We start from the raw sequence: 16220 nt of genomic DNA, 5'->3' as shown, positions 1-16220 counted from the left end.
CTGAACTCTATTATTAGTTCTCAGTTTGTCTGTAGAACTTTTTGAATTTTTGTTTCAGTAATAAGAAAATTTTTGTCTCCTTTCCAGATGTTTTACTTTTTGTTTTTTAAAGTCATTGCATTGCATTGGACCTCTAGCAGAGTGCTGAAAGGAATAGATCATAATAGACAATAAGAGACATGTATGCCTTTCTCCTGACTTTGATAAGAATGCTTCAGATGATCCTTATCAGCAAAAAAAATTTTCTTCTATTCCTGGCTTGTTACCTTATTATAAATGAGTGTTGAATCTGTTTAATTTTTTTTGCATCTACTGAGATGATCATATAGTTTTTCTCTGTTAATATGCTAAAGGAATTGGTTATTTCATGAATAGATTTTCTGTTATTGAACTGTACTGGCATTCCTTTGATAAAGCTTACTTAATGTGGTATAAATTCATACATGTATTATATACACTGTTGAGTTCTGTTTGCTAATATTTCACTTAGGACTTTTGTATCTGCATTCATGAATGAGATCTATCTTTAATATTCCCTTCCAGCACTCTCCTTGTTCAGTTGGGTGTCAAAGTTATAGAAGGCTCATAAATGAGTTGGGTTACTTTTCTTCTTTTTTCTCTGCAACTTTATATAAAATAAGAATAACAGTGGGTTTTGTCCATTGCCGTTCTTGCTTCCAAAGAAATTTCTCCACTGGTTCTAGTCAGTCCTACTTTAGTTAGGTGGGGGAGATTTTTCTTCATGCTTCTGTCCTCACATAGGACTCGGGAATGCATTCAAAGGTAAGCTGTCTGCAGATCAAGTGGCTAGAGTGGGCATGCAGTGGTCTGTGCATGAAAGCAACTCATCCTTATAGTTTCTTCACACTTCTCCTTGACCATATGGGTCAATAGGTACTCCTCATTTTCTCATTCATTTATATTATTCTTTCTTCCTGTTGACTGACGACTATTTTCTTTAAGATAGAGATGCATTCAGGCAAGTGTCTCCTGCAGTTGTATAAAATCTTCCCTGGTCCCATGACTCTCTTTCTCATTCTTAAGTAATAAATAGTCCTATTAGTATATCATGGTAGTTCATTAAGATTGTAGCCTCTGGGATGGGCGCCGTGGCTCACGCCTGTAATCCCAGCAGTTTGGGAGGACAAGGCAGGCAGATCACCTGAGGTCAGGAGTTTGAGACCAGCCTGGCCAACATGATGTAACCCCATCTCTACAAAAAATACAAAGATTAGCTGGGCATGGTGACGACGCGCCTGTAGTCCCAGCTACTCAGGAGGCTGATGCAGGAGATTCACTTGAACCAGGGAGGCAAAGGTTGCAGTGAGTTGAGATTACACCTCTGCACTCCAGGCTGGGCAACAGAGTGAGACTCTGTCTCAAAGAAAAAGAAGATTGTGGCCTCTGGAACCAGACTGTTCAGATTTAAATCCCAGCTTAACCAGCTATCAACTATATGACCTTGTGTAACTTCTTTGTGCTTCAATTTCTTCATCTATAAATGTGAGAAATTTTGTATGGTTGGTATGAGAATTAAATGAATGAATATATGTAAAATGTAATTGTTAAAAAGAAGTGCCAGAAAATTCTTAGTAATTATCTATTTAAATATTACTCATTGATTATCCTCTTTATTCTCTGTTCTGTGACTCCTATTATATGAATGCTGAAACTTCTCAAATCTACCCTGTACACATCTTAAATGCTTTTTATATGTTCCAAATATTTTTTCCTTTTGAACTGAATTCTGAGTTCCTCAGAACTTTATTCAACATCACTCACTCACTCTTCAACTGTGTCCTGTCTAGAATTTACCCTCAACACAGCATTTTTTATTTCAATGACTATATATTTTCCCCAAGTTTTCTAGTTGTCATTTTTATATTTATCTATTCTTGTTTCTTCCATTTTTACAATTTATTATGCTCAACTAATAGAAATTATATCTTTTTAAAATTTATTGGAACATCCTCAACATTTTATTTCTGTGTTGGAGAAAAGTACAAGAGGTAAGGAGAAGAGATCCAAAGTTTTTGCGGCAGTCAAGGGAAATAATACAGTGGCTAGAACTGAAATTAAAGTGACATAGATGGAAAAATTGTACAAATGTGGAGCTATTTAGGAAAAAGGCTAGACTGGGCTCAGTGGTTGATTCTATTTACCTATTAGTGGAGAGTGATTTGAGCATAGGGAAGATTGAAAGGTAACACCCTGTGTGCTCTGTTGGGTAAGTAACCAAATGGTGGTATCATTCACTGTGACAAAGAGCATATAACAAGAAACAGGTCTGAAGAAGAGTTTATTTTTATATATGTCTAATTAAAATGCCCAGAGGCAGTAACATGCTTATTTTAAGGCTAATCAGAGTGTCCTATCAAATTTATTTCACCCAGAGTAGATTCCTATTCTAATTACTTTGTAGCTTGACTTAGCATTAGATTTCTCTAAGTGTATTTTCGAATTATAATTTACAGGCTTGATTAGAGTGTAATTTCCTTTTAGTACCTTTTTCTTTTTTCTCTCTCCTGCCTCTTTTCTCCCATCTTCTCTCTGTATGCACCCCACCCTTTCTAACATTTTTGCAGTTTTACCTGACCACACTGCAGGACCTCATTTCAGGACCAGGATTTGTCATGATTGTTTAGAACTGCTGTCTCATGGTGACATTGACAATATACTGAATAAAGTGATGGAGCCAGCAGGTAGGTCAGCTGAGCTCTTGATTAAAAATTGAATTCTTGTCTTGCTAACTTCCCAGGCCTAAAACTCTCCAAGAGTGATTGTGCTAAGTAGTTGGGGGTGCGGCGGTGGTTGTTCTTCCTTTTCTTTTTTTTTCTTATTTTGAGATAGAGTTTTGGTCTTTTTGCCCAAGCTAGAGTGCAGTGGCATAATTTTGGCTCACTGCAAACTCCACCTCCTGGGTTCAAGTGATTCTCCTGTCTCAGCCTGGCGAGGAGCTGGGATTGCAGGCATGCACCACCACACCCAGTTAATTTTGTAATTTTAGTAGATACGGGGTTTCGCCATGTTGGCCAGGCTGGTCTCACACTCCTGACCTCAGGTGATCCACCCACTTCATTTCTGCTCCTTCAGATTTTTATCAGGGAAAATAAATTTTCTTCTATTCCTAGTTTATGACATCTTTCATTATAAATGAGTGTTCAATCTGATATTTTTCTGTACTACTGAGATGATCATGTTTTATATCTATTAATATGCTAATTTGGTTACTCTATGAATAGATTTTCTGTTATCGAGCTGTACTGGCATTCCTTGGATAGAGTTTACTTAATATGATATAAATTCATACTTGTATTAACTGCATTCACTCTTGATGAGTTCCAGGCCTGGGAAGGTAGTAAGACACCAACAAGGCCAGGAGCCTGACAGAGCTCTGCTTAAGTTAAGCACTTCACTTAAGTTCTGCTCAGTATTTTGCAGGGCTGTTTGACTGCTTTTGAGTGTGGTGCCTTATTTTTTGTATTTTATAATCTAATTTTGTTTACATGTTTACATGTTATATATTACTGTTACACATTTGGAACAAAGAAGTATTTAAGCATAAATTCACTAAGATGTTGTTTTCTTATTTTGAATTTTTAAAATATTTTATTACCTTTGTTCTTGATCAGAGATCTATGTGAAAAACTGGCAAGACAATAGTCTAAACTGAGCTCACTGGTATGAAAGCCAGCCTGTTTTCCACAGTTTACTGCTCAGAGGTAAAGGGCACTCTCAGAGAACACCAGTGACATTCTTGTCTCCAAGCCAGTATGTGTTCTTCTCTCCCCTCAGCCACATTTGCTTTTACTTCTGCCTTACCATGGGGAGTGACGCTCTGACTTTAGGGGAATTTAGGACTGACTACTCCTCAGGAAACTTGGAAGAGAATTACCATGCATTACAGAAGGCTTAATGAAAGTCATTTATCTGAGTCACCCATCAAAAGATCACCAATGAAATTTCAGCCAATAGATTATCTGTGAAGAAACATCTGCAGAAATGGCTTGACACAGATATGCATCTCCACAGGAAGCTTCAGGACTCCTTATAAGAAAATAGTTGGGCAAAAGCTCAGGATCACTTTTAGAGAAATGCAAAAGCCACCTTTTTCCCTCATTGCAGCCCTAGTACTGCAGAGTTCTGTCAGTTATAATAGAGACTGACCAAAATTTCCTGTGTCCTGGAATGGCCCTACTTCTGGAAAATAGCTCCTCACTTCTGAATGTGACCTTTGCCATTTTTGTGCTCAGTGATCTTGTTTCTGCCTTTTGGGGCCTGTAGGTACAATGGTGGCCTACACAAAAGAGGGAACACTTTCTCCTGCCCTACCCTGGACTTCTCCGTTTCCTTTATCTCCTGGGTAAATTCTCTCTGGAGTTTAGTCATTGTCCCTTTGTTCAAAAAATGTCATGTGCTGGTAGGGAAAAGCAAATATTGAAAACTGCAAAGACCATGCCTGCAAAGTTCCTGGAGATTGTTTGACTGTTCTAAACTGAGTTATAAACTAGATCACATTCATTGGAAATAAATTAGTGTGGAGCAGATACTTCTGTTTACTGAAATTAGTTCCTACAGGATTTATCCAATAGTATTCCTACTAAAGCTCAGTGTAACCATGCTTGAGATACTGTCCACATATCCTTGATAAAGCACAAGATTCATAAATAGAAGCACCTATTCCACTATGACTCTGATTTGTGACCATATACTGATATTTAGAAAGCAGAATACACTTCTTTGGAAATTCAGAGTCAGATACTTCTTTAACATTTTCAAAGTGCACTCATCTTGGTGCTAATCCATCTGATTTGTCCACCATAATGGCCAGGTAGGATCTACCGAGTTCAGATATTGATCTGTCATAATGTAGGACTTCATAAAGATAATAGGAGAATGAATTCAGATGATTTTAATGGAATTAAATTATTGGAATTGAGAGATGGATGCCCTGGAATGAGGGCATTATATAGTTTACTAAACGCATAAATATATAAAATAAACTACTAGTAATATACAGTGGAGGTCTGATAACCTTTCTGTCATAGTTCACTAATGAAGAAATGAGAATCCTTCATCAGAGTGGCTAATCGAATGGTCAGTTATTTAGTCTTCCTAGTTCCATTTTTACCCTGAGTGGCCAGCAGAGATTCATCCTGCCCTTATTTCAAGCCCCTAGTTTTGTTCTCTAATAATGCAGTTGCCTGGAATTTCTCAGTTGGTTTCTGTGAAGCTTTGCCTTGCTCAGTGTGCTCTGTGGAATGCTGACTATCTGCTTTTCTTGTTAACCCATGAGAGCTGTGAAACATTGCAGGCCTTTAATTTTCTTTAAGTGAATGAGGTCCCTGACTTGGAGACAGAAGGGGAGTCATAATCAGGCAGGAATACTTCTCAATTGTGGTGAAATTTTAAAATATCTCCTTCATAGGGCAGAATTTTTCTACCTAAGACTGTTAAACATTCTTTAAGCACCTTATTTAAGCATTTCTTATATAAATTCTTATGTTACTCGTAACCATGACAGTTAACTTATGAACTTATGTAACAGTTCATTGGCATTTCAGGGAGAGAAAATGTAGTGGCTTGGAGTTTTACTGATGTGAGAGGTATGGGTTTCAACAAATGATGATAGTAAAATGAGATCTTATTATCTAATATACATTCAATATTTGTAGTTATTGAAGTCAATGTCAATGTTCTTTTGAGCTAGCAAATAAAAATGAATTGTGTAACAAGGGTCTAGTTGCTTGTAGGAAGGAGTTTATGTCACAGGAGTATGAAAACTAGGGCTTTAGTGAATTGGCTGAGTTGAGTTTGCTTTATTCCCTAGTCTCAGTGTGTGAAGCCAACCCTGATCTTACAAGGTGCAGGAAGCAGAATTTTAGAGGGAGTTAATATTCATGATTGGATGAGTGGGTTACAGAGAGGCTTTGGATTCAGGTTCCAAAACTTTTCTCAGGGTCCCTCTGTGTGCATTCAGCATAGTACCAGGACTTAGGGTACGTCATGGGCATATGAGGATGCATACATCATTTTGTCCTCACAACAACCCTACACTATAATCTTTTGCCATCATGAAGATGAGGACAAGGAAATTGAGGCTTGAGAAGGTTAGTAGGATTGTCCATGATCACTCAGTAAGTAAACGTTAAAAGCAGAATTCAAAACCAGTTCCAGTTTTGATGGTGCTGTTGATGTTGTGATTGTTTTTGATCACACACACATACACATACAAACACACACGCACTTCAATGTATTTGACCTTCTATAGTCATGAGACCCAAGCTGTCCTTGACAAAGCCTTCATTATGAAGGATGGATCTGAATTCACAGAGCATGAAAATAAGTGAAGAAACCAAGAGATCCAGAAAGAAAAAAGGTAAATATTTAGTGGGAACCAAAATTGAAAGTTGGCTAAGAATGGACTCATTGACAAGAGAGATGGTTATACAATTCCTACACTTCTCTTCTTCTTGTGAAGTTAATGTTTGTTACTTGTTTAGGAGAACTGTAAGTGACAAGCTCTCTATTGAGTCACAGGATTGTTATCATTTTTTGTTATTAAAATCAATGTTATGTCTAATTTGGGGAGGGTTATAATTTATGTGCTAATGTGCAATTGAACTTGTACTGGTATCATTCTCACTTAAATGGTTATTTTAAAAAGGAGACCTTAGCAGTATTTTAAAGACTGCGTACACAATGCCTTGAAACTTTCACATGCTGCAATTAAATGTTCACTGTCTTAAGTATCTAATCTTAAGTTTATACATAATAGGAAATACTATAATTTTTGCCATAAGTCATTACAATGAGCTATGTCTTCAGTTGTTTTATCTAAGTCTTTCAGTTGTCTAAACTGAATTTTTGAATCAAATTAAATTAACCATAACAAATTCCCTCGATTTTACAATCTCGATATTGAATTGAGAATATGATGAGCTATGTCATTTTCTTTTAGACATAAGGAACATTGCTTGTTCCTTGTATTGAGGCATAATTTTCATTCAAGATGAGTACTCCTGTTTAAAGTACAGGAAGACAGTTCTTTCAAAGGCACTTAGTTGACCTTTCACTGCTAGTATCCAATGAGATTTACTAAGTATTTACTGCTGCGTGGCAATGTTCTGGTTGCTACATGGGGAAAGGCATTCAGAATGGTCTGGAAATAACATTTTGAATTTAGTTCTCATATATTTTGGAATGCGACTGATTTTTACTTTGTGTCTTTTGAAGTAAGTGCTTCCAGATAAACAGTTAACTTAGTGCTGTGGCAACACATTGATTGGCATCCTTAATTAGCTGGAATTTCTTTTGGGACTATATTTAGTATAGAAGAGAAAGGGAAAAATAGCAAGCCAAATAAAAAGCCAATATCATTTGTCTTTCTTTTTTTTTTTTTTTTTTTTTGAGACGGAGTCTCGCTCTATCACCCAGGCTGGAGTGCAGTGGCCAGATCTCAGCTCACTGCAAGCTCCACCTCCCGGGTTTACGCCATTCTCCTGCCTCAGCCTCCCGAGTAGCTGGGACTACAGGCGCCCGCCACCTCGCCCGGCTAGCTTTTTGTATTTTTTTAGTAGAGACGGGGTTTCACGGTGTTAACCAGGCTGGTCTCGATCTCCTGACCTCGTGATCCACCTGTCTCGGCCTCCCAAAGTGCTGGGATTACAGGCTTGAGCCACCGCGCCCAGCCCTCATTTGTCTTTCTTTAATTTCCAGGGAAAGATCAAAGTCACATAGACTTAGCTGAACGTGTTGTATTTCCTGCATTTGCAGTGTCAATAATGATAACTGCTCTTAAAAGGTGACTGATTCGAACCCCCTCCACAAGAGATATTACAATATCCTATGTCCAAGAAAGATTTTGTTATTTCAGTAATTGATTTTCAGAGTTAACAAGTGTGTCACTGAAGAGGAATAGTTTGGGATTTTTACTGCAAAGGAGATATCACCAGTTAGGGACCCAGCAGGAAACAGCTAGCACAGTCAAGGTAACAACCTTGCCTACTTTCAAAGATATGGGTAGGGTTTAGGGAAATTAGGAAAGGTGATTTATTGCCCCTGCCCATTAACAGTGGAGGGTCAGGGGAATCAGGCTACCACCCCTAGGCCTAAAGAACTAAGGGGAAGGAGCAGTTAAACAAAGAGATAGTGCCTTCATTTCCCAAATCTCATGGGAAGCCACAGCAATTCACAGGATGAGCTTCTTGAGGTTGAGAGCAGGGAAGAGAAGTGGGCACAGTGGATCTGGAGGGAAAACAGAAGAACTGTAGCACAAGAGAAGAGAACATGAAAAATCAATATAATCAATCATGGTTGGACTATAGCAAGCCAAGCTCAATTGCAGCTCTGGGTCCTGACTGGAGGAAAGAAGAGAGCTCACATTTATTGAGTGTTCTTTCCATTACTCCTGGTATGTAATAAACCACCCTTAAATTAGTGTAGTAAAACACCCACCCCTTTATTATGCCACAGATCCTGTGGGTCAGAAATTGAGACAGGACACACTGGGTATGCTGTGCCTCTGTTCCACTATGTTTGGCACCTTGGCTAGGAAGACTCAAATGCCTGGGGGCTTGAACCATCTGAATGCTCTTTTATTCATGTGACTGGCACCTGAGCCGGTTGATCCAAGGGCTAGGTTTATCTGGGACTGACTGTCGACCTACATGTGGCCATTCCAAGGGCGCTGAGTTTCCCCACTGCGGTAGCTGGAGTGTCTCGAGAGTGAGACACAGATGCAGCAGATGAAGTTGCTTGGCCTTTTCTAATCTGGCCTCTGAAGTCACACAGCATCACTTCTGCATTTAGTTCAAGGCCAGAGGAATTAGACTCAGCGTCTCAGCAAGGGATGACAAGGTCATGTTGTGGAAGAGCATGCTGAATGGGAGAATATTGTTGCAGCCACCTTTGGAAAATACAAGCTGCCATATGCACACTCACGAAGGCGATATGAACTGGTATCATTTTGAAACATTCTGACAATCGTTGCAACAAACCATTTTCTAGGTTAACCATAAACTTATATTAACCAGATCCTTTCATTATCCAAGGTTTCCAATGATTAAACTTTGTCTTCCCTTTATGGAGCATCGCTTTTAAAATGTAAGAGATGCTTCCAGGATAAACTAGCTGAGCTTCCTGCCCTCCAACAGCATGAATATCACTGTTCAGACTAAACCCAGTGATGTGTAGAAGGGAAAGTAGGAACTAGAACTCAGGACCCTTGGATTCTATTTACTTTCTTTTTTTTTAATTATTTAACCAGAAATAGATAAGAAATGAATTGATAAATTAAATTTTACCAAATGAACACACAAGCATCACATGAGAAAGAAGCACTTGGCCAGGTATTGCTATCCTATAACGTCAGGGAAGTCGACCTACTGGGTTGGGGCCCTCATTGGAAGACTGGGCTTAGCTTGGCACCTGGCACATACAAGGGCTGTCGTATATAAGAATGCAGTTGCCAAGAGAAGAGTAATGGTCACCAGGACCGTTAATGTCAGTGGAGAAACTCTGACACATAGTTATCCCTTTTCCTTTTGCCCTTGATGACATCTGCCTGGCCTATCCGTTCATCTCCCAGCTGGTGCATTGGATTGACCCATGCAATGTTATGAACTTTCCAAAGGGGATTTTATGTAAGGTTTTGTGCCATTCTGGAGACAGGAACACTAAGCACACTTATCTTTGCTATTCATGCACAGATACAAGCCTTTGGGGAATGTTTCCAACCTGTTACAGTCATCTGACAGTCCTTTTCATGTTTTGACATCAAGAATTTGCCAAACCATCCAAGCTTTAATGAAACTTCTAAGCAGCTAAACTTTTTTTTTCCTACTCTCCAATGGCAGATGCATGTCAGCTTCTCTGATATCAACGATCCAACTCTCTATTCCACTGACATCTGTTAGTTGAGAAAGCCTGAGTGGTTGAGGGTTTACTTTTCTATTGAAAACACAATTTTCTCAAAAAAAAAAGTTCTTTTTTAAAGGATTTACTTACTGTTTTGCAAGCCCCTCTGACACTTTTTTAAGTGACAAGATGCCATCTGGCATCAGGGGGATTTGGCTGAAGCAAGTCCATGCTGAGGCAGCGCGAGGTGGTGGGTGGTAGGACAGCAGGTTCCAGGTCAGTGCTGCCAGCTGTGTGACTGTGGGAAAGCCCCTCAGTGTCCTCGGCTGTAAAGTGAGGAGGTGATCAGCTCACTGGATTGCTCAGGGCCTTTCCAGTTCTGGAGTTCTGTACACTAATGAGCCCACACAAGGTCTAGACATCCCGAGAGCTCAGGGTGCCAGCCTTTGTACAGACTGCTCTGCCTTTCAGGGGTCTTAGTCTTTAGTATTGTCACCCAATATTTCACATGTCACGTTGAAGCACTAGCCTGTACAAGGGAGATGCTGAGTTACTTCTTCACTGCCCCTTCACTTCAGTTCATGACACTCTGGCCATTCCTCTACATTCCCTTGCTAATGATGTCCTAGTTATCAAAGTCAGTGGTCCTTTCCCTTTCTCAACCTTTGTGACTTCGCTGTGCCTCAGTTTCTTCACCTGTCAGATAATGATAATGATGGTGCTGAACTCATTGGGTTGTTGAGAGGTTTGGGTTATTATACATCATAATAGATAACAGGTAATATATTAATGATATAAATACACATAGTTTAGAACAATGCCTGGGACAAGGCGTCATTTGCCTATAGACTCTGTGTGAGTCCCCTTACTTGCACTAACTATCTGGTCTCTGAAGGCAGCAGGATTATCAATCCTTGCTATCAAATCCCTGTATTTTAAAAAACATAACATCTCAAACTTCACAACATTATTTTAAATTGTATTTCAGTCTCTAAGAGTTTACCGACCTCAACTAATATAAAGATACCTGTCTCTTCTATCCTTTAATTAAGCTAATAATGTAGCAATTGCCTCATGACACCTGTTGATGACATCTACTTTCATTATTAGTAGTAGGAGTATTTTGGAGATGGAGTCTCACTCTGTCGCCCAAGCTGGAGTGCAGTGGCACGATCTCAGCTCACTGCACCATTCACCTCCTGGGTTCAAGCGATTCTCCTGCCTCAGCCTCCTGAGTAGATGAGATGACAGGAGCCCACCACCATGCTTGGCTAATTTTTGCATTTTTAGTTGAGACAGGATTTCACAATGTTGGCCAGGCTGGTCTTGAACTCCTGACCTCAAGTGATCCACCTGCCTCTGCCTCCCAAAGTGCTGGGATTACAGGTGTGAGCCGCTGCGCCCAGCCTATTTTCATTATTTAAATCTCATTTGTTTTCCATCTGGCATGTGTGTGTCAGTGTTGTCTCCATGGCTGGAATGTAATCTGTGAAACAGACTTTACCTCCTACCTCTATGACCTACAGTTTTTCCTAGGCAAGCTCTCCTCCTCCCCTTGCCAGTTGCAGCATGAGGGTGAATCACAAGAGGTCCCCATTCTTCATCCCTTCTTTAAAAACCAAGTAACTTTTGAACAACTTTCCCATCAGCCATCAGCATGATCGTTGACATGGTCAGGCAGCTCACCTGACCATGAGCATATGGGCTCAGGATTCAATACATGTGAATCTTTCTGTCCGACCCCCAGGTATCCGCCGCCAGACTGCCCATTGCATAAAGAAGGGCCGTGGGATGGTGAAAGCTACATTCTGTGACCCAGAAACACAGCCCAATGGGAGACAGAAGAAGTGCTATGAAAAGGCTTGTCCACCCAGGTAACCATCGCTAACAGCTGGAGCTCTGTGTGTCTGTCTACAGTGATGTCTGACTCAAGAGTGACCCAATGCTTGCTGATAAAGAAATAATGTGTGGCTTTGTTATTTGGATAAACACAAGAACGCTGTTAGAGGTTTCTGTGGCTATGCTGTTGGAGCCTGTGGCAAGCTGTGAGGACATAATTCTCCCAAGAGCAGTATTTTCACAAGGTGATGTGTTCTTTGTTTAATTATTTGGCAAGACTAAGTGCCAAAGCATTGGTGAAGAGAATGCTAAGTGGATCACACAAAAGTAGTTTCACTAATAGAGTTGTCTTTTCCAAGGGCTTTACCAGTGCAACTCCAGCCTTCAGACGAAATGTTGGCACCTTGTAATCACAGTGCCCACGTGTACTTCAGGCTGCCCAGAAGAGGGGGCTCAGAGAGCAGGTTTTCCCAACTTCGACATTACTGACACGTGGGGCTAGCTGACTCTTTGTGTGGGGGACTGCCTTGTGAATTGCAGGAGGCTTAGCAGCATTACTGGCCTGTGTTTACTTAGATGCTGGTAGAACTCCCTCCCTCCCAATCCAGGCTATGACAACTAAAAATGTCTGCAGACGTTGACAGATATCCACTACAGGGTAAAACCATCCTCAGTTGATAGTCACTGTTATAGAGATATTCAGCAATATTCAGGGTATTGCTAACCACATTGGTTCAAGAGATTGGGATCCTAGAAGGTAGTTGGGATGTTATTATGCTAGGCTTATGTTTAAAAAGAGAGAGAGAAAAAAGAAAGGAAAAAGAAAAAGGAGGAAGAAGGAGAAGAAGAAAGGAAGGAGGGAAAGATGGAGAGGAAAGAGGAAGAAAGGAAGGAATATTGGTTGATTTCCAGAAAGTGTCTTCATTCTCTGGCGACCTTAAACAGGGATGTATTTATGTTGCAGAGTCCAGCAAGCGTCCATCCCAGTTCTACACAGACACACTATGAGGCATTTAAACAAGGGGGAGACTCATTGGTATCATAAATCAAACAGGTGACAGGGCGGATTCTAAAGAAGAGCTAGAATGTGACAAATATCCAAGAACTAGGTTAGAAAGAAGAGTCAAGACAAGAGTCTTGTCTGCAAAAAACCAATGTCAGTCTCTTAGCGGTCCAAACTAGCAGGACCCAGAAGCCAGGGTATTCTCAACTCAGAGAGAGGTTTATTTTCTCTTCTGTTCTGTGGCTTTTTCTAGGTAGGAGCTGGACCCCACCACTACTGAAGCAGGAGAGCATTATGTCATCACCTCGCCTTGCTCTAGCTCCTTCCTGTGGCTCTTTTGCCAGGAAGAACTAGAAATGACAAGGGGAGATAAGGCTAGCACTAGGTTTTATATGAAATTGCAGTTATGTTACTTTCTCAGGGAAGAATGAGCCAGGAAAGAGAGCCTTTCTTAGAGTAGTCCATCGCCTACTACTCCACAGAATTCATGAATTGTGAGATTTTTGACTCCTGAGAATGTTAATTAGGCATAATATAATACTTACAGGTTCAATTTCTGAAAATGTACTCTCAAGTAGGATATGATAAGCTAAGTAGAATTCCATGAAACATTCAGATATAATGGTGGTATTGGTCCGTTCTCACACTGCTGATAAAGACATACCCGAGACTGGATAATTTGCAAAGAAAAAGAAGTTTCATGGACTCACAGTTCTAAGCGGCTGGGGAGGCCTCACAGTCATGGCAGAAGGCGAAAAGCATATCTTACATGGCTACAGACAAGACAGAATGAGAGCCAAGTGAAAGGGGTTTGCCCTAATAAAGCCAGCAAATCTTGTGAGACTTATTCAGTAGCACGAGAACAGTATGGGGCAATCTGCCCCGTGATTCAATTATCTCCCACCGGGTCCCTCCCACAATGTGTGGGAATTATGGGAGCTACAATTCAAGCTGAGATTTGGGAGGGGACACAGCCAAACCATATCAATGGCCAATTTACAAAAGTCCTTTTTATTTATGATTGCATTTTAGCTTCTACAGATATTTATGAAATAGTCATAAGACAAGGTATGGGTATTACTCTGAGGTGGTATATGAGGAGATAAAAGTTCAGAGAAATTTGATGCCATACCCTAGGGGAAACAGCGGCAGAGAAAACTAGCACTGCCTTTTTTTACATTTTACTTCAAGTTCTGGGATACATGTGCAGAACGTGCAGGTTTGTTCCATAGATGTACATGTGCCATGGTGGTTTGCTGCATCTAGGTTTTAACCCCCGCATGCATTAGGTATTTGTCCTAATGCTCTCCCTCCCCTTGTCCCCCAACCCTCTACAGGCCCCAGTGTGTGATGTTCCCATCCCTGTGTCCATGTGTTCTCATTGTTCAACTCTCACTTATGAGTGAGAACATGAAGTGTTTGGTTTTCTGTTCCTGTATTAAAAACTAGTACTTTTTAAGAACCCACTATTTTTCAAGCTGTTTCCACATAACCATATCATTTAAACCTGTAAGCAACCCTAATTTGTAGATACATTTATGCTCATTATACAAATGAAGACTCTAAAGCCTTCACAAAAATTTTCCTCGGTCACTTAGCTACAAATTTTAGAGTCGGGATTTGAACCCAGATCTGTCTGCTCTGCTGCCTCTGTATGTGCTGCTACACCATGCTGCTGCCTAGGATCTCAGGACAAGCAGGTTTCAGTGCTAGAACCAGGTTTCAGTGCTAGAACCCTACATTTAAACTATTTCGCTCACATTAAAACACAATAAAAATGTTATGAATGCACAGAAAAAGCTGACTCCAAACCTAAGTCATGCCTCCAGGTCCAAGCGATTCTCCTGCCCCAGCCTTCTGAGTAGCTGAGATTACAGGCGCACACCACCACATCTGGCTAATTTTTGTATTTTTAGTAGAGATTGGGTTTCACCATGTTGGCCACATTGATCTCAAACTCCTGACCTCAAGTGATCCACCCGCCTTAGCCTCTGCAAGTGCTGGGATTACAGGCATGAGCCCACGTGCCTGGCAATTTACTTTTTTAAGAATAAATAATAAACTAATATTATTTGTTTTTGCAAGCTTAGTTCACTAGTTTCCTTGTATATGACTTTCAAGCTGCAATATCTTCTTCTGTCACCTAATTTCCATGATCTCTGAAAAGTTCATACCCATCACTGAGACCTGTCATTTCTTTTCCCAAAAAATTTCCTGTGCAAGATTTAATCTTATTTATGTCTTCAGTAAATCTTCAGTAAATAAGAAATTTCTTCAGTAAATAAGAAAAAATCTTATTTTTTCTTCAGTAATATCTTGTTTTTACAACCAATTTCAACATTCTGTGTTCTTCCCCAAAGGAGTATTTGAGACAGATTTTTTTAAGATTTAATAAAAACTTTTGATTAAACATAAAAAAATGTATTACATAGCCAATGGCTTTCAGGATGAAAGCCTTGTAGAGCATGTTCCAGGAGAGAGGAGGCTGTCAAGAAAGAAATTCTTCAAAAATTTAATATATCTGATTCCAGAAAGAGGTTATTTGAGTCCCTTCTCCCTACTGACTTCTCTCTGAACTTTGGTTTTCAGAAAAGCAAAACTCTGCTAGGCCACAGCTGTGGTGGTGCCTAGCATATCCAAAGTACTCAATAAACCTCTGACAGTGATTTTTTTTTAACTCTGGCAGCTATATGTAGGTTTCAGTCCACCGAATAATGGCATATGACTTCAATCAAGGTTTCTCAACCTCAACACTATTGCCGCTTTGAGCTGGATAGTTTTTTGTTGTGGGAGGCTGCCTCGTGCCAATGTAGGAGGTGTGGCAGTATCCCTGGACTGTATCCACTAGATGCCAATAGCAACCCGCCCCCCTTCCCTGTCACCACCGATTTGTGATCATGAAAAATGTCTTTGGACATTCCCACATGTCCCCTGGGGAGGGAAGCTGCAGAAATCTCTGCTGATTGAGACCTTCTGATCTAAATGAAAGGAATGAGATCATTGAGACTGGAAAAAGCCCATGAAAGAGGGAAAAAGGACTGAGCATGACGTATGTAGGGGACAAGAAAGCTAGGGAAAATGAGGCTGGAGGAATGGGATATAATGGGAATATGGAGACAATGCGTACACAGGACCAGGAGGTAAGAGTGCTTGCACTGTAGTCCTGGTTTTGTCAGAATGTGAAATGTTTAGTTGAATTGGATTTTGGAATGTAAATTCTATTAGGAAAAAGATTCGTACAAAGAAAGATTATAATTATAAAAATTGATTTCTTAAAGTAAATTACTATTCTCAGCAAGGGTTTAACAAATTCAGTTTTGGACTTTCATTTATCTGAGTAATGAAGGTTAGAAAGAGTGAGGTGTCCTGGTTTGTTGGCGATCAGCGCTGTTGGAGCACATACTGATAGGGGAATCGGTAGAAGCTACTGATAAAAGAGGGGTTATTTTAAAAATAAAAGAAAGGTTCAAAGGGTCTCTAACCCATCCCTTCTACTTGATCTCAGAGAAGACTCGTATCC

General features: G+C 40.1%; 1 protein-coding gene across 2 annotated transcripts in view; it reads left to right on the top strand.

Moving 5' to 3' along the window:
• Positions 1-16220, top strand: part of ADAMTS12 (ADAM metallopeptidase with thrombospondin type 1 motif, 12) — a 375774-nt gene that overhangs the window by 300096 nt on the left and 59458 nt on the right. For both annotated transcript variants that reach the window (XM_011952570.1, XM_011952571.1), the window contains one exon: positions 11606-11732. In XM_011952570.1, coding sequence (XP_011807960.1) covers positions 11606-11732 — 127 coding nt within the window. The remainder of the gene's footprint in view (positions 1-11605; positions 11733-16220) is intronic.

Source organism: Colobus angolensis, unplaced genomic scaffold (assembly GCF_000951035.1).
Source record: "Colobus angolensis palliatus isolate OR3802 unplaced genomic scaffold, Cang.pa_1.0 Scaffold341, whole genome shotgun sequence".
In the NCBI taxonomy this organism is placed as follows: domain Eukaryota; kingdom Metazoa; phylum Chordata; class Mammalia; order Primates; family Cercopithecidae; genus Colobus; species Colobus angolensis.
The sequence above is the reverse complement of the archived record's forward strand: the minus strand, read 5'-3'. Positions and strand labels throughout refer to the sequence as shown.